We start from the raw sequence: 23422 nt of genomic DNA on the forward strand, positions 1-23422 counted from the left end.
CCCTAGGTTATACTTTGATGAGAGAGCTATAATTTACACAGTATGGTCCTGGGGGCTTCCCTGGTGGCGCAGTGGTTGAGAGTCCACCTGCCGATGCAGGGGACACGGGTTTGTGCCCCAGTCCCAGATGATCCCACATGCCGCGGAGCAGCTGGACTTGTGCGCCATGGCCGCTGAGCCTGCACGTGCAGAGCCTGTGCTCTGCAACGGGAGAGGCCACAACAGTGAGAGGCCCGCGACCACAAAAAAAAAAAAAAAAAAGAATGGTCCTAGGCACAACCTGGCTGCCAATGCACTTTGTCAAACAAAAGTTTTTCTTTATATTTTTCCATCTTGTATGTTATTCTAAGGGTAATTTATCTGCAAATGTATTTATCTGCTAGCGGGGGCAGGTTTTGGGAGGTTTCCCTGTCCAAAAGGACACTTACAAAGGAGGCATCTTGGCTGCTCCATGCTGGTTTGCTTGACTCTAAAGCTGAGGGTTATCATGTGCTTATTAGGTGCCAGACGCTGGACTAAGCAATTTACACACTTTGCCCACTTAATTCCACAGTCACTCAAGGTGGTAGGAACTATTGTTACAGGAGTGGGGACCGAGGCCCTGAGAGGTAGATGATTTGTGCACGTCCAGTATAAAAGCCGGTCAAGAGCAGGGCTGGGACGGCGCTGGAGTCAGCCTGACCTCAGGGCACGTGCTCTAACCACTGAGACATCTGCAAACACATCTGGATTCCTAACTGCCCGCACCTCCCCCGCCTCCCCCAATAAAATGCCGTCACACCCTCCTCTACTGGTTAGGGTCACCACAAAGCCTGAAATAAATGCTTTCATTTGGGAACTCTTTGTCGGGAGAAGAACAGTTCTCATCATACTGAATCTGTATGATATCACGGCAGTCCTCCGTGGAAACTCCATCCAAGGAGGAAACACAGCGCCCTCACCAGGGACCCCAAAGTCAATTGGAAACAAGAATAGGCCGGAAGCAAGAGGGCCACGAATTTTTTAGAAAAACTGGGCTTCAAAATATTTGATGAGAGATGCTCTTCAATACCTCTCCCTTTTCCCCTCTTCCTTTCTCTTCTTTTAAATAGCCAGCAGGTTGGGGTCATCAGGAAGTGGAATTTGTAGGAAGGTGTCAGTCAGTCCACAGGCCGCCCTCACACGGACGCTGCAAAGGACCCCTCCATGAATATGAGCATCATGGATGGAAGCTTCTCAAGCTGGGGACGCCCCGGCAGAGAGCACTTTTGAGAAGATGGGGCTGTGGAGAGTCCTGCAAAGTGCCCTGGGCACAGGCCAGGGGAACACTTGTGCAGCTGCCTGCAGTCAACCGAGGAATGAAGCAAGGTGCAAGTGCGTGTAGGAATAAGAATTGAAAAAATCCGTGTATATTCGAGAGACCGTGAGAGTATGCTTTCCTCGGTGTGAAAACCAGTCAAGGCTACTGCTCCAGCTAGCATCAGACTAAATGGTTTTCTCCCCTCCTTTTTCCGCAAGTGGGGATAGTGTTTAATTTGCACTGACTAGCTGTGTGGCCCTGGGGAAATTACTTAACCTCTCTGAGTTTCGGATTCCTTGTCTGTCAAATAGGGATCATGGGAGAACCCATCTCATAGGTTGCTATGAGCGTGAAATAAGGGAGAGCAGGTGAATTGCTTAGCACAGTGCTGTTCACGTCAGTGATTCCTCCTGCTGCTCTCCTGGTTTCTCTTCTTACAAAGCATCTTCTTCCGTCTTATCTACTCAAGGTTAGAGGTCGTCATCACTTTTTCCCACAATTATATAAGAAGCACCTTGTAAAATAAAGTCCCCATTCCATAGTTGTACACCCGTGTGCATAACAAACTTACTCAAAATGGCCAAAAGGTGGAAGCAACCCAAGTGGCCATGGATGGATGAACAGGTAAACAAAATGTGGTGAATCCATACAATGAAATATTCAACTGGAATGAACCATGAGGATATCATACTAAGTGAAATAAGATGGTCACAAAAGGACAAACAATGTAAGATACCATTTATATGAGGAACCTAGAATAGTCCAATTCACAGACACAGAAAGCATGGTGGGAGGGGAGGAAGGAAGCAGGGGGTTTGATGTGATGGGCATAGAGTTTCAGTTTGGGAAGATGAACAAAGTTCTGAAGATGGATGGGGGTGATGGCTGCACAACAGTGTGAATAGATTTAATGCCACTGTGAACTGTACACTGAAACATGGTTAAAATGGTAAATTTTATGTGTATTTTACCATAATTTTGAAAATTAAAAGTTAAAAACAAACCCCAAAATGAAATACCTCCAAGGTTTCTCCGAGGTTTGGGGTGATAGAAATGGAGGAAAATGTTCTGAGAGCAGGTTGTGGTGATGGCTGCACAACTCCATCAATATATTCAAATTGATTGAATTGGACACTTCAAATGGGTGAAGTTTCTGTTATGTAAATTGTACTTCAGTGAAGCTGTTAAGAGCAAGCAAGCAAACAAACACATGCTGTGATCCGGAGGAAACTTTGGAGGATGAAGGAGCTGTTCACTGTCTTGATTGTGGCTATGGTTTCACAGGTGTACCCATATGTAAAAGCCCATCCACTTACAGACTTTAAACATGTGCTGTTTATTGCATGTCAATTATATCTTACTAAAGCTGTGTTTTAAAAAGGCAGAAGAGTATTCCATATATAACGAACTCCTTATAATATATTAAACTCCTTAGAATATATTAAACAATATAATTTATTAAACAATGCCCCCTTTGGATGGAAATTTAGGTTTCAAATTTTATGCCCCTATAAATAATAGTTCAATAAATATCTTTGTAGGAAAAAAGAAGAAAAAAATGCAGATATTGTTTGCTGCTCCCCCTCTTCTTCTCCCCACGGGCAAGCCACAACGTCAGAATTTCCCAGGGAGGGGGCCTGGGAACCTGTAATTTGACTGAACATTCCTGAAAAATTCTTGGAATCAGACATGTTGGGGCACATTGAATCAAACTTCATGAACTTGGATTTTCAGGCTTGGGAGTGTGAAATCCCCTTTTCTTTGATCCCTAAAAAATTCTGTAAGTGTTCCATACAAATGATTCTAAATTTCGGTTTCCCTCCTATTGGCGGTGCATCAGAATCATCAGGGAGCTTGTGAGAATGCATATTCCCAGGCCCTACTCCCAGGGAGGATGTGTATGGTTGCCAGATTTCGCATAAAGAAAGAAATGAATAAATCAATATATAATAAACTATAGGGTGTCCGTTAAATCTGAATTTCAGATAAACACCAAATAATTTTTTTAGCATAAGTGGTTCCTTGCAATAGTTGGGCCACACCTGTACATAACAATTATTTGTTGCTTATCTGAAATTCAGATTTAACTGGGTGTCCTGTATTTCATCTGGGAATCCTAAGTATGAGTCCTCAGGCCTGGGGTGAAGCCCAGATCTGCACTGTTGGTCTGCTCCCCACGTGCTTCGGACGAGGGGGATCCTTAGAACCCATGTTGAGAACCCCTGATCAGGTCAACACCTTCTGGGTCAGGAGCCCCTCCTCAGGGCGGCCAGTGGATCCCAGTGCATCCCACAAGTGAGCACACTTTAATGTTGGTCCAAGGAGGAAAAGGGGGCTGAGAAGCAGCAGGAGAAAACTGTCCCAGGTTTTCAAAGCCAAACGTGGTGGATGCGGTGTCACGGGCCCTGCAGCCTGAGGGACGGTGCTCATCTTCTCTGAGTGAGTATTTAAGGCTGCCTAGTGGACCCACACCCCAGGATTCTGTCTAGATTCTCTAAACTTTATTTATTTATACCCAGCCTCGTCCCAGAAAGGACTTTAAGCCTCGGAGGTCTCAGTCCATGCAGGGTTCTTGGTGCTGGGGAGTGAGGTTAACACGCCGTCTCTCTGGGACACACACGACAGGTATTCATTGTGTGCTCACCACGAATGGGCATTATTCTGGGAGTTTTACAACGATAACCATCTCATTTAGCCCTCGAGATAAGCCTGCAAGGTCATTGCTGTCGTTGGCCCCATTTTGTAGATGAGGAAACCGAGGTTCCGAGGGGTCCAATGGTTTGTGCAAGAGCGCACCGAGTAGGCCAGTGGCAGAGCTGGGGTTCTGACCCAGGACTGTGTTGCTAACCAGCCCCCATCCTGCCTCCCTACTGAACCAGATACTTCTTGTCACTGAGCTTTGCTGGGCGAATTTTGGGTTACGTTCCGCTTAACCTGGGGCCATACTTTAGGTCCTGATCCCGGGAACATTTCTGATCCGGTGTGATAACAGCTGGCAGGCCTTGAGCGTCTACTCTGGCCAGAGACTTTGACTTTTTATACATAGATACTCTCTCAACGCCCTGCACCGCTGAGAAGACCCAGACCCACGCATACAGAGAAGCCTGGCCGAGGTCACAAAGCTAGGAAGTTGCAGAGCACTGATCTGCCTAAAAAGGAAGCATCCATCTCTGCATCTTCAAAAGCACACACTTGCTTTCCACCTCCCCTCGCCAAGCTTCACTTTTCAGGAAAACGCTCTCGCTCCAGGCTGGTCGCTAGGCAACCCTTGCGTGTAATTCCACGAAATGCCCAGAAGAGGGCGCGAGGACTCGCTCTCCCCGGGCACCCACGCGATGGGGCTGAACTTCGCAGAATCGCGAAAGGAAGAGTGACGCGCTCCAGACGAACTCCACCTGTGGCCGTACCCGAGCCCTAGGCTGCACGGAAGGTGACACAACACGGCACCTCTGCACCCCACCCCACCCCACCCCACCCCACCCCCGCAGGGGCCTGGACTCACCGAGGCTGGGTTTTCGATGACCAGTTCGTAGGTCAGCCCTCTGGACCCAAACCTCAGGATGTCTCCGGGTAGGAGCTTCACAGCCACGTTCTGAATGTGGCACTCATTGACGAACGTGCCGTTGCAGGAATTGAAGTCGTGGAGAACAAAGCTGCTTTCGGCCTCATTATATTCAATGAGTGCGTGATGGTTGTCGACGTCTGCAGACTGAAATGCAGAAGGGGGACAGTCAGAGCCAGCAATAACAGGAATAACAAGGAATAACTAGTGCCACTGACACTGGGGGCCCCAATGTGCTAACCACTTCATCTGGCTGGACAGTCACTGCAATCCTCATTTTAAGAGGAGGATGCTGAGGGTCAGAGAGGTTAAGTGACTTGCCTAAGGCCACACAGCTAGTGAGTGGAGGGTCACCAGACCCTGACAGCAGACCCAGAATAGATGCCCAGTTTTGGGGTAGGGCGTCAGGCAACACAGAGGCAAGAGGGAACTCGGGGGGAATTGGCCAGGAATTGGCCACTTGATAGTTCTCTGATCCCATGCAAGGATCCTTTTGGTTGTCCCGAGTGGCAAGACAGCAGAAATGGCCCAACACAAACCAGAAAGGTCAGTTGGCAAGTGACAACTGTCCATTTACTGCAAGTGTTAAAGTTAAGGGGAGGTCTTGTAATAATTGTTGTTTGTTCTATTCATTTTTAAAATAACATGTTTTTTGTAATAATGCAGAAAATGAGAACTAGAGAAAAACACAAAGAAGACATTAAAATCACTTAGACTCCCGTCCCCCAGAGGCAGGCACCGAGAAGACAGTGGTTCACATCCTTCCAGTCTTTTCTCTATGCTTACAATCTTTTTAAAAAGTTTAAACACAATTGAGCTCACACCACAAAACATAGTTTTATAACTACCTTTTAAAAGCCTTGGTGTACAATGAAGGTTTTTCCCATGTGCTTAATTCTTACTGTTGCTTCTTAAAAGCTAATCAGAATTTATCTAACCAAAGATGATCTATTTTTCAATAGGGGCCCTGGTGTGACCACATTTCCCTCAAAAGAGAGAGACCCCAGACAGTGATTTGTCAGTGGCGTCAGAAACCTCCTGTGTAACCACTTTAATAAGAAGAATGAGCAAAACTCGGCACCAAGGAGGAAATATCACATCCCCCCCTGGCCCCGGCGCCCTGGACTATGGGCTGCAGGGCACGTGCGAAGTCCTCTGTCTTCTCAGGACACTGCCTATGAGCCATCCACTCCAGCCTGAGACTTTGCAACTATTTTCTAAGTCAATCTTCTCAGAGTGCCTCATCCAACTTTCATAGAGAGTACTTGGACTTAGAAATCTATACTAATGTCCCACAATATAATTATAACCTATAGCTTATATTAATAATAGCTTATAGTATATGAATAGATAATAATATAACTGCATATATTAGTAGAATATATTAATGACACATTATGTGTAATTACACAAATGCCAGGAAATTTGCTAAGTGCTTTACTGCATTATCCCGTTTCATCTTCACAATAATTCAAAGGGATACTTCCTCATTTCAAAAAAAATTTAATTTTTTATTGAAGTCTAGTTGATTTACAATGTTGTGTTAGTTTCAGGTGTACAGCAAAGTGATTCACTTATACATATATATAATATCTATTCTTTTTCAGATTCTTTTCCATCACAGGTTACTGCAAGATATTGAATATAGTTCCCTGTGCTGTACAGTAGGTCCGATAGTTACTCATTTCTTAGATGAGGAAACTGAGGCATAGAACGATTAAGTGTGCCCACAGTCAGCCACTTTGACTCGCTTGGCTTGTTCCCAGGTTTGCCTGATTCAAATGACTGTGCCTTTACCCACTTTTCAAATTCCTACCAAACACTTTGGCACTTAAAATACTGAAACACAAGAAGAAAGCAGGAGTAGCTCTGTTAATTTCAGGCAGAGCCAACTTCAGAGGAAGGAAAGTTATCAGGGATAAAGAGAGGCGATACATAGTGATAAAGGGGTCAATTCTCCAAGCAGACATAACAGTCCTTCATTGTATGTACCCAACAATAGAGCATCAAAGTATGGAAGGCAAAAACTGATAGGACTGCAAGGAGAAGCAGATGAATCCATCATGGTAGCTGGAGACCTCAACAGCCCTCTGTCAGTGACGGGCAGACCCACCAGGCAGAAAATTAGTAAGAATGAAGTTGAACTGAATAGCACTACCATCATCTGGATCTAACTGGCAACCACACAGCTTCATCCCACAGCAACAAAACACACATCCTTCTCAAGCTCCCATGGAACATTCATGAAGCAGACCACATTCCAGGCCACAAAATATGCCTCAACAAATGTAAAAGAATAGAAATTATGCAAAGTACGTTTTCAGAACACAATGGAATTAGGCTAGAAACCAATACCAGAAAGACAGCTGGAAAATCCCCAAATATTTGGAGATTAAACAACACACCTCTAAATAACAGATGGGTCAAGGAGGGAGTCTCATGGGAAATAAAAATTTATCTTGAGCTAAATGAAAATGAAAATACAACCTATGAAAATTTGCAAGATGCAGTGAAAGCAGTGCTTGGAGGGAAGTTTATGGCATTGAAGGCATACATTTGAAAAGATCTAAGCTTCCACCTTATGAAACTAGAGAAAGAAGAGCAATATAAGCCTACCACAAGCACAAGAAAAGAAGCAATGAATGAAATAAAAAGCAGGAAAACAATAGAGAAAAGTCAGCAAAATAAAGAGCTGTTTGGTTTTTTTTTTTTTTTTTTTTGTAAAGATCAATAAAATTGACAAACCTCTAGCAGGATAACCAAGAAAAAAAGAGAGAAGATACAAATTACTCAAATCAGAAATGAAAGCGATGGCATCACTACTGATCTCATGGACACTGAAGGGATAATAAAGGAATATTATGAATAATTCTATGCCCACAGATTTTATAACTTAATGAAGTGGACCATTTCCTTGAAAGACACGATCTACTGAAACTCACACAAGGAGAAATAAATACTCTGAATAGACTCATATCTAGTAAAGAATTTGAATCAATAATGAATAACCTTCCAAAATGGAAAGCACCAGGCCTGGATGGGTTCACTGGTCAATTCTATCAAACATTAAGGAAAGAATGATATCAGTTCTAAATAATCTCTTCCAGAAAATAGAAGAAGAGAGAACACTTCCCAGCTCATTCTGTGAGGCCAAGCTTATTCTAATAGCAAAACCAGATAAAGATATTGCAAAACAGGAAAATTGCAGACCAATACCTCCCATGAACATAGATGCAAAATCCTCAACAAAATATTAGCAAATTGAATCCAGTGATGTATAAAAAGACTTCTACACCACAGTCAAGTGGGATTTATTCCAGGTATGCAAGGCTGGTTCAACATTTGGAAATCAATTAATGTAATCCATCACATCAACAGCGTAGAGAAGAGAAATCGCATTATCATAACAGTAGATGCAAAAAGAGCATTTGACAAAATTAAACACCATCCATGATAAACTAACAAACCACCAAACCACCACCACAACTCTTGGCCAATTAGGGATGGAGGGGAACTTCCTCAACCTGATAAAGTACATCTATAAAAACCCTAAAGCTAACGTCATATTTAATGGTGAGAACCTAGAAACTTTCCAATTAAGACCAGGAATAAGGTGAAGATGTCCCCTTTCACCACTCATTTTCAACATTGTACTGTATGTCCTAGCTAATGCAACAAGGCAAGAAAAGAGAATAAAAGATAGATTGGGAAGGAAAAAGAAATCTTCTTTGGTGAGGTGTTTGTTCAGATCTTTTGCCCATTTTGCAGATGGCATGATTGTCTATGCAGAAAATCCCAAAGAACCGACAGAAAGCCCTCCTGGAACTAATGAGCAATTGTACCCAGGTGGCAGAATACATGATTAATATACAAAAGTCAATTGCTTTCCTATATACCAACAATGAACAAGTGGAATATGAAATTAAAAACACAACACCATTTACTTTAGCACCAAAAAAAAAAAATGAAGTACTTAGGAATAAATCTAACAAAATACTTAGCTATATGAAGAGGTATATGAAGAAAACTACAAAATATTGATGAAAGAAATCAAAGTAGTCTAAATAAATGAAAAGATATTTCATGTTTATTTGAAATTCCTTAATGATATATGATGTTTAACATCTTTTCATATGCTTATTTGACATCTGTAGATTTTCTTTGGTGAGGTGTCTGTTGAGCTCTTTTGCCCATTTTTAAGTTGGGTTGTTTGGTTTCTTATTGTTGATTTTTAAGACTTATTTATATTGTTTATTAATTTATTTTATTGAAATGTAGTTGATTTACAATGTTGTATTAATTTCTGCTCTACAGCAAAGTGATTCAGTTATACATATATATACATTCTTTTTAAAATATTCTTTTCCATTATGGTTTATCACAGGATATTGAATATAGTTCCCTGTGCTGTACAGTAGGACCTTGTGGTTTCTCCATCCTGGATGTAACAGCTTACATCTGCTAACCTCAACCCCCCACTCCATCTCTCCCTCAACCCCCTCCCCCTTGGCAACCACAGTCTGTTCTCTATATCCATGAAGACTCATTTATTTTGGATACATGCTTACAGCATCTTTATTCATAACTGCCCAAAACTGGAAGCAACCAAGATGTCCTTTAAAAGGTAAATGGATAGACAAATTGTGGTACATCCATACAATGAAATACTAGTGATAAAAATAAATGAGTTATCAAATAACAAAAAAGACATGGAGGAATCTTAAATGCATATTGCTTAGTGAAAGAACCTAGTCTGAAAAGGTTACATACCGTATGATTCCACGTGTATGAAATTCTGGAAAAAGTAAAACTATAAGGAGAGTAAAAGATCAGTGCTTGCCAGGGGCACAGGGGCTCTGGGGCTCAGGATGAAGAGGAGGGGCACAGGGGATTTCAGGGCAGTGAAAATATTTTTTATGATACTGTAATGGTGGATACTTGTCACTATACATTTGTCAAAACGAAAGAACGTACAACGCAAAGAGTGAACCCTAATGTAAACTATGGACTTAGTTAATAATAGCATATCAATATTGGTTCATCAGTTGTAACGAATGTACCGCACTAATGCATGAGGTTAATAATAGGGGAAACTGTGTGTATTGGAGGGGTAGATATATGGGAACTCTCTGTATTCTCTGCTAAAATTCCTGTAAACCTAAAACTGTTCAAAAAAATAAAGTATTAAAGAAATGAAAACACATTAGTTCTTTGGAAAATGTCACCCACATCACCTTCATCACCATTGCCATTGATCTTTGTGTCCTTTGAACCTTTGATAACCCAGGAATGAGAGAAATTCTGTCTGTGACATTTTGTTTGTCTCTTGCCAGGCTTCACTGCGTTCAGTTCCTCAAAAACTGTCAGGCCATTATTAAGACATCAAAGCAAGCAGGAAGTTTTCAATGACTCCACAAAGTTGGGTGAGCCTCTACCACATGTTAGGCCAGGAGACAGCTTCCTAGTTTGGCCTATAATATCACTCGCTCCCTTTACTTGGAAAATTGCTAAGTGCTGCTCCTGGACAGACGCCCTGCTGCTAATACAGGCTGAGTCTGTAAGCCCCAGCCTACTGAGCTGTCCCACTATGAGATGAACTGTTATTTATTTATTATTATTTTTGTTATTATCCTTATCCTCCTCTAACATATTTTGAGGGCTTCCTGTGAACTGGGCCCTGCTGAAGCATTTTGTGTGCATTTTTATCATTTAATCTGCATGAGGGCCCTAAACAGGGACTCTAGTGTTATCTCCACCTTAGAGAGGAAGAAGCTGAGACTCAAAGGCTGAAGTGAGAGGACAGCATCACCTTGATCCCAAACCCAGACAAGGACACGACAGGACAACCACAGACCAGTATCTCTTGTGAACACTGACGCCACAGTCCTCAACCAAACAGGAGGAAACCGAATGCAACAGCACGTTAAAAGGATCATACACTATGACCAAGTGGGATTTGTTCTTGGAATGCAGACCTGATGGTTCAACATATGAAAATTAATCCACGTAATACATCACATTAACAGAAAGAAGGAAAAAAATGATCATCTCGATGGACGTACAAAAAGCATTTGACAAAATGCAACACTCTTTCATGATAAAAGCACTCAACAAACAGGGAATAGAGGGAAATTACCTCAACATAATAAAGGTCAAATATGAAAGGCCCACAGGTAGCATCATACTCAAAGGTGAAAGACTGAAAGCTTTTCCTCTAAGATCAAGAAGAAGATAAGGATACCTGCTTTTGCCACTTCTATTCAACAAAGTACTGGAAGTCCTAGCCAGAGCAATTAGGCAAGAAAAAGAAATAAAGGCATCCAAATTCGAAAGGAAGAAGTCAAATTATCTCTGTTCACAGGCAACATGATCTTACATGTACAAAATCCTAAAGAGTCCATGAAAAACCACAACCCTCTTAGAACTAAAAAATACCATTCACTAGCAAAATCGTAGGACACAAAATCAACACACAAACATCAGTTGTGTTTCTATATGCTCACAATGAACAATCTGAAAAGGAAGTTAAGAAAATAATTTCATCTACAATAGCATCAAAATGAATAACATATTTTGGGATAAATTTAACCAAGGTGGTAAAAGATGTGTACACTGAAAACTACAAAGTGCTGCTGAAAGAAATTAAAGACACAAATAAATGGAAAGACACCTTGTATTCGTGGGTTGGAACACTTAATATTGTTAAGATGTCATTACTACACAGCAGGATCTACAGATTCAAAATCCCAACAGCAGTTTTGGCAGAAATAGAAAAATCCATCCTAAAATTCATATGGAATCTCAGTGGACCCCAAATAGCCAAAATACTCTTGAGAAAGAAAAGCAAAGTTGGAGGTCTCACACTTCCTGATTTCAAAACTTACTGCATACAAAGGTACAGTAATCAAAACAGTGTGATACTGACATAAGGTCAGGCACATAGGCCAATAGAATAGAATAGAGAGCACAGAAATAAAAGTTTGCATATATGGTCCAATGATTTTTGACAAGGGTGCCAAGATTATTCAATGGGGAAAGAACAGTATTTTCAACAAATGATGCTGGGAAAGACTGCAAAAGAATTAAGTTGAACTCTTACCTTACACCATGTATAAAAATTAACTCAAAGTGGATCAAAGACTTAAACAGAGTCTAAAATTATAAAACTTTTAGAGGAAAACACAGGAGGAAAGCTTTATGACATTGGATTTGGCAATGCATTATTGGATATGATACCAAAAGCATAGGCAGCAAAGGTAAAAATAGATAAATTCAACTATATCAAAAATTAAAACTTCAGTGAATCAAAGGACACAATAAACAGGGTGAAAGGCCATCTAGAGAATGTGAGAAAATAGTTGCAAAACACAAATCTGAAAAAGGGTTAATATGAAGAATATATAGAGAACTATAACTCAACAACAACAACAAAAAAGAACCCCCAAATAACCTGATCAAATATGGGCAAAGAACTGGAATAGACATTTCTCCAAAGAAGATATATAAATGTCCAACAAGCATATAAAAAGATGCTCAACATTACTAGTCATTAGGGAAATTCAAATCAAAACCACAGTGAGATACCACCTCATACCCATTAGGATGGCTACTATCAAAAACAAACAAACAGCAACAGAAAATAACAAGTGTTGGCAAGGATGTAGAGTAGGGGAACACTTATGCACCGCTGAGAATGTAAAATGGTGCAGCTGATATGGAAAACAGTAGAGCGGCTTCTCAAACAATTTAGAATAAAATTATCATATGATCCAGCAAGTCCACTTCTGGGTATATACCCCAAAGAATTGAAAGCAGGAACTTAAAGAGTTATTTGTACACTCATGTTTACAGTAGCATTATTCACAATTGCCAAAAGGTGGAAGCCACCCAAGTGCCCACTGACTGATGATTGGATAAGCAAAATGTGGTCCATCCATACAGTGGAATATTATTCAGTGTAGGAGGAAGGAAATTCTGACACATGCTACAACACGGATGAACCGTGAGGACATTATGTGAAATAAGTGTCACAAAAAAGCAAATTTTGTATGATTCCACTATGTGAGGTACATAAAGTAGTCAAGTTCATAGAAACAAAATAGAACGGGGGTTGCCAGGAGCTGGGGAAGGGGAAATGGGGAATTGTTGTTTAATGGGTACAGTTTCAGTTTTGCAAGATGAAAAATTCTGAGGCTGGTTGCACAACAATGTGAATAACTTACAACTACTGATCTGTACACTTAAAAGTGGTTAAGACGGTAAACTTTATAGGTATTTTACCACGATTTAAAAAATGGCTAAGATGAAGGGACTCACTCAACATCAGGATGCTGGCCCAGGGCAATGTCAGGGTTTGAACCCAAGTCTAATTCCAAAACTTGTACCTTTGATTTGTACCCTGTGATTTTCAGAGTAGAGAGTGATTTAATAATGAGAGAGGAGACAGGCAGGACCTAATATACAAAACAAGTGCATTTTTTAAGGCTCCTGCATTGAAAATGTCTTTAAAAAGTATATAGTGAGTCCATAAAATATTGAGACGTTTAAACTTCTATTAACAATGACCATCTGCTCTGATGACCCCTGTGCTTTAAGGAAGCCTCCTCGGGAAGCTGACTTAGTTATGACATTGCCCTGAGGTTCACTGACATTGTCGCTGAGGTTCGACGTGTACCTGGAACCGTCCTTTGGAGCTAGGTTTCAACCTTGCATCACCTGGCACTGGGAAGCCCCATCTCAGACCATAACCTCCCACTCCCGGCCTTCCTTATCCTCTGTCTCATCCTCCCCTTGAGTCACGTAGCCTTTGCTCCCTGTTTGCTCCCTAGGGGTAATGCCCTATGCTCACCTACCCTGGGCCCTGCTCAAGCTCACCAGCTCCTTCAAGTCCATCCCGGCCCCCAAACCCTCCTGCCACCCTCACACTTCTGTCCTGAGGCTGGCCCAGTGCCCTTTGGGCCCCACAGCCAGCAGGTCCCTGCTCTCAGGCTTTTCATTCTACTTTGACAACAGCCTCCTAGGTCTTCACCTCCTGCACCTGCCTGCATCCTCCGTCTGCTTCTCCCAACCCTCCTCCATCCCTTTACATGGTGCCCTCTGCCCAGCAGGCCCACCTGTGCGGCTACATCCATGGGCTGACGGGCTCCTTGTGTCTGGTTTCTGGTTGGGTTTGGCCAATGGGGGTGGTTAGAGATCAGAGCAGGGAGGAGAGAGCTTGGGGTACTTACTCCCCTGGCTTCCATTCTCTGGGGCCACACAGCTTCCCTCAGAGGACTCTACCCAGCCCTCGGGGTCTCCGGGTCCCAGGAAATGCCCCTGCCCCTCACCCCTCAGCTCTGGGGGTGGGAACAGTCCTCACTCATACTAGCTCTGGGCCCTGCACTATCCTTTGTGGTTTCTCTGAGCCCTGCCCACTCCCTATGGAGTCCCTTCAGGAAACTCCCCTCCATCACTCCACACCCCTGTGAATGTGCCTTCAGCTCCCTGCCAGGACCTGGACTTCCCAGGCTTGGAGAAGCTCTTAGGTGGGACCTTCAAGGCTTCTCTTAGCTGCCAAGGGCCTCCGGGTGGTCCTGCCTTCATCCCACCCTGGTCTGGTCCCTCTCCTCAACCATCTCCTCTTCTGCATCCTCACCTTGACAGTGTAACTTCCGTCTAACCTGTGAACGTGCTCACCACCCCCTCGGCCTGGAAACGCCGCCCCTTCCCCCTTCCTTTCCTTTATTGTCAAATGGCTTCAAGAGGTTCCTCTCCCGCTGGGTCCTCAACCCACTGCCATTGCCCTCGGGGGCCCTCGGGCTCTCGGCCTCCCTGTGACATGTGACACAGTTGTCAGAGAGAGGCACGTGGCCTGGTGGTTCAGGGGTTGGGGGAGCAGGGCAACGTGGTGGTTATTAGACTGGGCTCGAGTCCAGCTCTCCTACTTCCTAGCAGGGTGACCTTGGGCAAGTGATACCTCAGCTTCCTCATCTGTAAGGTAACAAAAGGACAGTCTTATAAGCTACTGGTGACGTATAAATGATATAATACATACTAAAGCACTTAGAAGAGAACATAGGGCAAATGGGAAATGTTCTCTATTATGAGCAAGAGGATGGGCTCTGGAGTTAGAAAGCCTTGAGTTCAAGTCCCACCTCTGCTACCTTCCAGCTGTGCAGCCTGGGGCATGGTTCTTTGCTTCTCTTTGGTTGCTCCCTGAGCAGCAAAAATGAGTTTGATAAGCTGGGCTTCGTAGGATTGACAAAAGGTACTGCTTGGTGACATGTTCAAAGGAGTGGGATAACATTTTTGAAATTAACTTGTGTGTGTGTGTTTGTGTGTGTGTGTGTGTGTGTTTTATCTATTTCTTTTAACCTTTTGGTTCTAGGCTATCCCATTCCCAGCCCCATCCCCCCACTGCCTCCAGAAAGGGATGTAGTGCAGAAATAGTAAAAAAAAAAAAAATGGGGTTTTCAAAAGAATAAGGATATGAGGAAATGGCCAGGCGCTGGTGAGACGACGGGTCTGGGATTGGAAGGAAAGAAGAAGCTTCTCTGCTTCCCCGTCAGCTGGATCCTTCCTCCCCGGTCTCCCCGGGAGAGCCCTGTGGACCGGCAAGGCCTCAGGAGAGGCTGGTCCTGAAATCAGACTGCCCGAGCGTGGTGCCCAGTGCCCCAGCCTCCCTCTGTGACCTCAGGCAGGATACTCAGCCTATCTGTGCCTCAACGCCCTCATCTGTAAAGTGGGGGCAAGCAACACTAACCTCCTAAGGATGAAATGAGTTAATACACTCGAAAGTGCCCAGAACAGTACCTGGCACAAAGCAAGCTGTCTCTGTGATGAATACCCTCAGCCTGGCAGCAGCTCTCTGGCTCCCTCACCTCTCTGACTGCTTCCAGGTCTCCACGCCGGGCTCCTCTCCCTGCAGATGTCCGTTTCCTCTGCACTCTGTCCATGGGCTGGGGCCACTGTGCCACCCCCTCGATTCGCAGGTGTGTATTTCCAACCCCTGGTTCATCTCCAGGCCCCAAACTGCCTGGCTGCTTCCGGGATGTTGAGGTGCTCACTCAACCAGTCCTGCTTCCTGCCCTCTTGGTAACGGGATTATCACCTGCCAGCTCATCCAGCCATCTTTCTCCATGGCCTGTGGCATTGATCCTACTGATTCTTCCAGAAAGCTCTCAGACCAGTCCCAAAGCAACGGTCCAGTCAGGTGGTAGTATTAATGTGGTGGGCAGAATGGTCTCCCAAATATGCCCATGCCCTGATCCTCAGAACCTGGGAATATGCTCCATGACGTGGCCAAAGGGACTGTGCCGATGTCAAGGTTACTAATCAGTGCTCTTAAAAGAGGGAGACTAAGGACTTCCCTGGTGTTGCAGTGGTTAAGAATCCGCCTGCCAATGCAAGAGACACGGGTTCGAGCCCTGGTCCGGGAAGATCCCACATGCCATGGAGCAATGAAGCCCGTGTGCCACAACTACCGAGCCTGCGCTCCAGAGCCCACGAGCCACAACTACGGAGCCCACGTGCCACAACTACTGAATCCGCGTGCCTAGAGCCCGTGCTCCACAACAAGAGAAGCCACTGCAATGAGAAGCCCATGCACCGTAACAAAGAGTAACCCTCGCTCGCTGCAACTAGAGAAAGCCTGTGCTCAGCAACGAAGACCAAACCCAGCCAAAAACTTTTTAAAAATTTTTTAAAAAGTGGGAGACTATCCTGGGTTATCCAGGTGGGACTAATTGAACTCCACCAGTCCTTAGAAGCAGAGAACTTACTCTGGCTGGATTGGAGAGATAAGTGGTGTTTCTTGCTGGGCCCCCACTTAACAGCCCCAATGCTCCTCTTCCTGGGAAAGCACCAGGTCAACGTTTCCTCTTTACCCAAATCCCCCGCTAGATGGCAACACCTCAGTCTGTTGCATGAATGAGGATCAGGAGAACATTGATCTCACATTTCACTGACAACCCCCATTCTCGATTCCACAGGGTGGAATTTCCCTAGCTTACTCAATTATCTTGTTATCTCAGTTAACTGAGAATTTCCAATTTAGATATTAGATGTTCCCAAAGCTAAATTTACACTCAAAAAGTGAAGCTTCTGTTTTTAGAAGCTTGAGTCAGCTCAGTCTGAAACTCAGCCCCACCTCCCCCGTCTAGCTGTGTGATTTGGGCCAGTTCCTTAACCTTTCTGAGTCCCATGTCCATGTCATCAAATGAGGATAATAATGATAATAGTAGTTCTCACCCGCACAGGATTTGTTTTGTGGATATAATTCTATAAATATATATGCAGAACATACATAGATGATGTATAAAGCCATGTGAGATACAGTAAGTAGTCCATAAATGTATGCTGTAGCTGTTTGTATTATGTATGCTATTCAAAAGATTATGATCTTTCTTTCATCTCACATCCATCAGAATGGCTACTATAAAAAAAAAAGGGAAATAACAAGTGTTGGTGAGGAAGCAGGGAAAGTGGAACCCTTGTGCCCTGTTGTGAGAATGTAACTTGGTGCAGCCACTATGGAAAACAGCATGGCAGTTCCTCAAACAATTAAAAATAAAATTATCATATGATCCAGCAAGTCTACTTTTGGGTATATATCCCAAAGAACTGAAAGCAGGGCCTTGAAGAGATATTTATACACCCATGTTCATAGCATTGTTTGCAACAGCCAAAAGGTGGAAACAACCCAAGTGTCCATCAGTAGATGAATGAATAAACAAAATGTGGTGAATCCACACAATGGAATATTATTCAGCCTTAAAAAAGGAAGGAAATTCGGACACATGCTACAGCATGGATGAACATGGACATTATACTCAGTGAAAGGATATTATACTCAGTGAAAGAAGCCAGTCATGAAAAGACAAATACTGTTATGATTCTACTTATATGAGATACCCAGAGTAGCCAAGGTCATAGAGACAGAAAGCAGAACGGTGGTTGCTGGGGCTGGGATGGGGGGACAAGTGTTTCATGGGTGCAGTTTCAGTTCTGCAAGATTCAAAGAGTTCTGGAGATGGATGGGGGTGATGGCTGCACAACAGTGTGAATATATTTAATGCCACTGAACTGCACACTTAATAAAAGTGGTTAAGATGGTAAATTTTATGTTATGCATATCTTACCACAATAAAAAAAAATGAGAAAAATGAAATCACGATCTAGCCCTTTCCTCTGAACTTTTTCCTCTTGGAAGCCCTCCATCTGCTGGTGAGAAACTAGTCCCATCAATTGCTGTGGTGGGTACTGACCAATGAAATCAGCCGTCAGTTCACAAACAGGGGACAAAACATTCCCTGAGGACTGGTGAGACCAAACAGGTGAACCACCAGAGCAAGGAGCACTTGGGGAGAAGCCAGGGGTGAGGTGGGGGTGAGGGGGGAGGATGGGAGCACGACCCAGGCAGGAGGACAAGCGTGATGCAGATGGGGAGCCAGCAAGTGCACCCTCCCAGGCCTGTTTCATTCCGTGGATTTCCCCACAGAGAGTCCACCTGTCACCTTCTGTCTCAAAATGCAGGTGTTCGCTTAGAATAAGAGAAATGTGAATTAAAATGACACAGGTACCATACTTCACCCCGTAGATCAGTGAAGATCCAATGGGGGGTCAGCACCCTAGGCTGGGGAGGGAGTGGGAGACGGGCGTCCACTGCTGGCAGGACACCACATCCGGAAACCTCTGGTGGGAAATTTGGCCATGCCCATCAGAGCTACAGCTGTGTGTGTCCTTTGACAGAGCAGACATACCTGCATGTCCGTGAAATTACGCAAATAATAGGAGAATCCCAGCAGCCTTGTTTAATAATAATAAACAAGATTATGGTGTAGGCTCTGGTTCTTTCCTGAGAGGCAGCCCAGAACTGGCAGGGGCCAGGAAAAGGGACGAGAGTCATCTGGCTGGATGGGATCTGGGGTGTGTGTATGAGATCAGTCTGGCTTCACGACCCTCAGATCCCACGCAAGAAGGGCTGACACAGGCTGGAGAGATGGCTAAACCCATGAGAAAGGAGATGCCTGGCAGGACACTGACCACCGAGGGTGAGGGGTGGACACCAGCATTTCATCCCCCTGTCATGTCTGTTCTTTCTTTTTCTCTTCCATCTCCACCCTCCTAGCTGCAGCCCTGCACTGACTTGGGCTGTCCTAGAGCTCAGTCTTCTAGGGATCCTGGGACTTCCCCAGGGTGGGACTGGGGGAGCCCCTGGGGAGGGGTAGGGTCAGTCAGCCCTTCATTGTTTACCCTTCGCTTCTCTTTTCCTCAAAACAAAATTTATTGAAAGAATACACAAACACACACACACACACACAAGCAGGAGCTCTGCTGATCAAGAAGGGAGTGGGAGGGAGCACTGATGGTGGGGTTCTCAAAGTGTGGTCCTGGAACCAACTCCAGGCGACTCCATTCCCCCCACCTGAACCTGGGGAGCATATAAATGTGAAGATTCCTGGGCCTTACCCCAAACCCACTGGGTCAGAATGCCTAGGAGTTCATGTTGAACAACCACTCTTCAACATACGGAAAATCCAACAACCACTGGCTTTGGTGTTTCTTCATTCTGGAAGAACTGAGTCCCTTTCTCAGCAGAGTTTAAATAACAGCCACATCCAACTCTAAAGATTACACTTTACAAGGCACATCAAATCATATAAATTATAACTTGCAAGGTTTAGCTGTGAAATGAGCAAGGCGGAGGCTTTTGAGCCGTGTAAAATGGGAGAGGGGAGATTGTGACTAGAGCTCCTGATGGCTCGTCTGCACACAGCAGCCAGGATGTTCACTGGCAGGTCTCCCCCTTGTTTACAATCCTTCAAGCCTTCTTCCCACTGCTTTTCAGATAAAGATCAAAACCCTTATGGTGACATGAAGGAGGCCGACTTGTCCCTTAGCCCTCCTCCTTCCCACTCTGACTTCTGGACGCCCTGGTTTTCTCTCAGTCCCTTGGGTTCACAATATGCTATTCCACCCCAGGGCCCTTGCACATGCCATTCCCTTCTCCTATTGTCTAGTTAAGTCCTCCTTGTCTTCCATATTCCTTTCCTTTACAGCCCCAATGTTGGAATGGAATTAGTCACACCTTTGTGGGATCATTTGACTTATTTCTCTCTCTCCTGGCAGCTTCCGGATGGCAGGGACCATGTCCAGTTCTGCCAGCACTGTACCCCTAGACTTGGCTCGGTGCTGAGGCTCTGGGTAAATACTGTGCAATGAATGAGTGATAGCAACAGTTATCACTGTTGAGTATAAACAGTTCTCACTAGCCTGGCTATAAACAGGCTTCCTACTGCCTTAGGGAACCAAACTCCTTACAGGATATAGAAAAAAGTCTGGAGGGTAAAACCCTGCAAATATCAATATTGATTTTTCCCTGAGCCAAATGATTACAAGTGACTTTTATTTTCTTCCTTATATTTTCCTTTCTCCCAATTTTTAAAAACAAGAAGCATGTAACCACCTTCCATTATCGGAAAGAGTAAATGATGTCGAAATACTACAATACCAATAGTCAAAACAACATGTCAGCCTTGCTGATGAGTAGAAATCTTTAGAAGCATGACTGCCTATTCTTTAGGATTGATCCAGGCAAATAAAACAAACAATCCTTTTTATTTGCTAGATGTAACCTCTGGGTAATTGCAAGGATGATTTTTAGTAATATAAATCCCTGACTTTTTTTTTTTTTTTTTTTTTTTTTTGCAGTACACAGGCCTCTCACTGTTGTGGCCTCTTCCGTTGCGGAGCTCAGGCTCCGGACACGCTGGCTCAGCGGCCATGGCTCACGGGCCCAGCCGCTCCGCGGCATGTGGGATATTCCCAGACCGGGGCACGAACCCGTGTCCCTTGTATCGGCAGGCGGACTCTCAACCACTTCGCCACCAGGGAAGCCTAGTGACGTATTTCTTAAGCTAAGTCCGAGGAGCAGTAAGCAGTCAATTATTTATATACAATGAATGCAACTCAATTTCTGTCTAGTTAATAACTGTCCTCATTAGTTCCCTTTTCCAAATGGCTTATTAATGTCAGTGGATCCTCATCTCAACCCTGTGCACCTCTGAGGATTCTTCTCAGTCTCTGTTTTAGGAGACCATAATAATGATCATTGTGTCATTCACTGAGCACCACATGCCAGGCTCTTTATATGCATTTCTCACTTAATCCTCAGAATAACCCTGTGAGGTTAGAGGTTTACAGACAGGGAAAAGGAGCTCAGAGTGATTAAGTCATTTGGTTGAAGTCACTCAGCCACAAAGTAGCCTAATGAGATTCAAACCCAGCTCTGTCTATCTCCAAAGCCTGTGCTTTTAAAAATTACTACAGTTTTCTAATATCATAGTCAGGTTCAAAACAGAGATCTCTGTCTCTACTTTAGCCAGACAGGAAATAAAACGACCCCAAATCTATGCCTTGTTAGGATAAAGAAGAAACTACAGTTCTTCTTCTCCTGCTTTTTCCTCCCACTTTGCACACTGAACAGATGTTCTGTGTCCTTGAAGGGAGACCATATCATGGAGGAGAATCTCACGGGGAGGTTCATGGAGTTATCTTTAAATCTGTTGCGTTTACAATAAACATTCTCAGAAAACTAGGAATAAAGGGGGAAATTTCTCACTTGGTAAGAACATGTATAAATACCCTACAGCTAACCTCGTACTTAACGGTGAAAGACTGACTTTTTTCCCCTAAGGTCAGGAACAAGCGAATATAAGGATTTATACACTGCTCTTGTTCAGCAGAGTCCTGGAAGTCTTAACCAGGGAAATAAAGCAAGGAAAAGAAGATTCAAGGCATTCAGATCTCCTTTTCTGAAAGAAGCAATAAAATTGTTCTTATTTGCAGATGACATGATTGTTTATGTATAAAATCCCAAGAAATCTACAAAAGCCCTTATATAAGAAAGTGCAGTTAAGGTTGCAAGATACCAAGAAGCATACAAAAATCAACTGTATTTCTATATACTGTCAATGAACATGTGGACACCAAAATTAAAAATATAATACAATTTACAATCACTCAAAAAAAAAAGAGAGATATACTTAAGTGTAAATCTAACAAAACATGTTCAGGACTCGTATGCTGAAAACTACAAAACACTCATGAGAGACACTGAATAAATGGAGAAATATACCATGATCATGAATTGGAAGACAATGTAGGAGTATATCAATTATTCTCACATTGTTATATAGGATTAAACACAATTCCAATCAAAATTACAGCATGATATTTTGTATATACAGACAGGCTTACACTGAAATGTAAATGGAAAGGCAAAGGAACTAGAATAGGTTAAAAAATTGTTTTAAAGAAAAGTGGGAGGAATCACTCTACCTGATTTAAGACTTACATAGCGACAGTAATCAAGGCTATGTCATAATGGTAGATCCATTATGACAAATAGATCCATGAAACATAATAGGGAACTAAGAAGTAGCCCCCATAGAAAGTATGGCCAGATTATTTTTGACAAACTTGCAAAAGCAATTCAATGGAGAAAGGATAGTCTTCTCAACAAATGGTTCTGGAACAACTAAATATCCACATGCAAGAAAAATGAACTTTGACCTAAATCTCACATCATAAACGACAGTGAACCCAAAATGGTTCATAGATTTAAACATAAAACTATAAAACACTTAGAAGAAAACATAAGAGAAAATCCTCAGGGTCAGGGACGTTGTGGCATGTTCTTAGACATGACACTAAAAGCATGATCTATAAAAGAAAAAATAACTACCTGGACTTCATCAAGAGTTAAAGCTTTTGCTCTGTGAAATACTCTGCTAAGAGAATGAGAAGACAAGTTATGGATGGGAGAAAATATTTGCAAACCATCTATCTGACAAGGGACTCATATCTAAAATACATAAAGAATTCTCAAAACTCAATGGTAAAAAACTAAACAATTCCATTAGAGACACTTAAAAGATATGAAGAGATATTTCACTGAAGAGGATATGCAGAAGGCAAACACATACATGAAAAGACATTTAACATCACTATCGATTTGGGAAATGCAAGTTAAGACTATGATGAGATACCACTACACACTTACTAAAACAGCTAAAATGAAAAACAGTGTTTATGCTAATTGCTGGTGAGGATGTGTCTCATACATTGCTGATGGAAATGAAAAATGGTACAGCCATGCTGGATAAGTCTGGCAGTTTCTTTACAAACCGAATATATATAAACACATATGTTAATCCATGCAATCATACTCCTGAGCATTTATCACAGAGAAATAAAAACTTATGTTCACACAAAAACCTGTATACAAATGTTTATAGTACATTTATTTGTAATAGCCCCAAATGGAAACAAAATGTCCTTCAAAAAGTGAATGTTTAAACATAGGTGATACGTCCATACCCTGGACTATTACTCAGCAATAAAAGAACAAGCTAATAACCTAAATGGACGTCAAGGGCATTACAATGACTAAAAAAAAAAAAAAATCAATCGCAAAGGTCATAGATAAATGATGAAAATTATAGAGACGGAGAACAGATTAGTGGTTTTCGGAGTGTGGGGACGATGGTGGGAGGAGGAATTGTGACTATAAAAGGAGCATCACAAGGGACATCTCTGAT

At 43.1% G+C, this 23422-nt stretch overlaps 1 protein-coding gene and 1 pseudogene across 2 annotated transcripts in view; one reads left to right on the forward strand and one right to left on the reverse strand.

Annotated features, from left to right (window-relative positions):
* LOC308620770 (centrosomal protein of 78 kDa-like) overlaps positions 1-23422 on the forward strand; it is a 1829729-nt pseudogene that overhangs the window by 1469956 nt on the left and 336351 nt on the right. The gene's annotated exons all lie outside the window — the stretch shown is intronic.
* Positions 1-23422, reverse strand: part of LOC308620100 (forkhead-associated domain-containing protein 1-like) — a 93503-nt gene that overhangs the window by 68701 nt on the left and 1380 nt on the right. Inside the window, exon 2 of the mRNA XM_081239429.1 lies at positions 4782-4988. Within this exon, the coding sequence (XP_081095555.1) occupies positions 4782-4988 (207 nt within the window). The remainder of the gene's footprint in view (positions 1-4781; positions 4989-23422) is intronic.

Source organism: Mesoplodon bidens (assembly GCF_964165515.1).
Source record: "Mesoplodon bidens genome assembly, chromosome: 7".
Taxonomy (NCBI): domain Eukaryota; kingdom Metazoa; phylum Chordata; class Mammalia; order Artiodactyla; family Ziphiidae; genus Mesoplodon; species Mesoplodon bidens.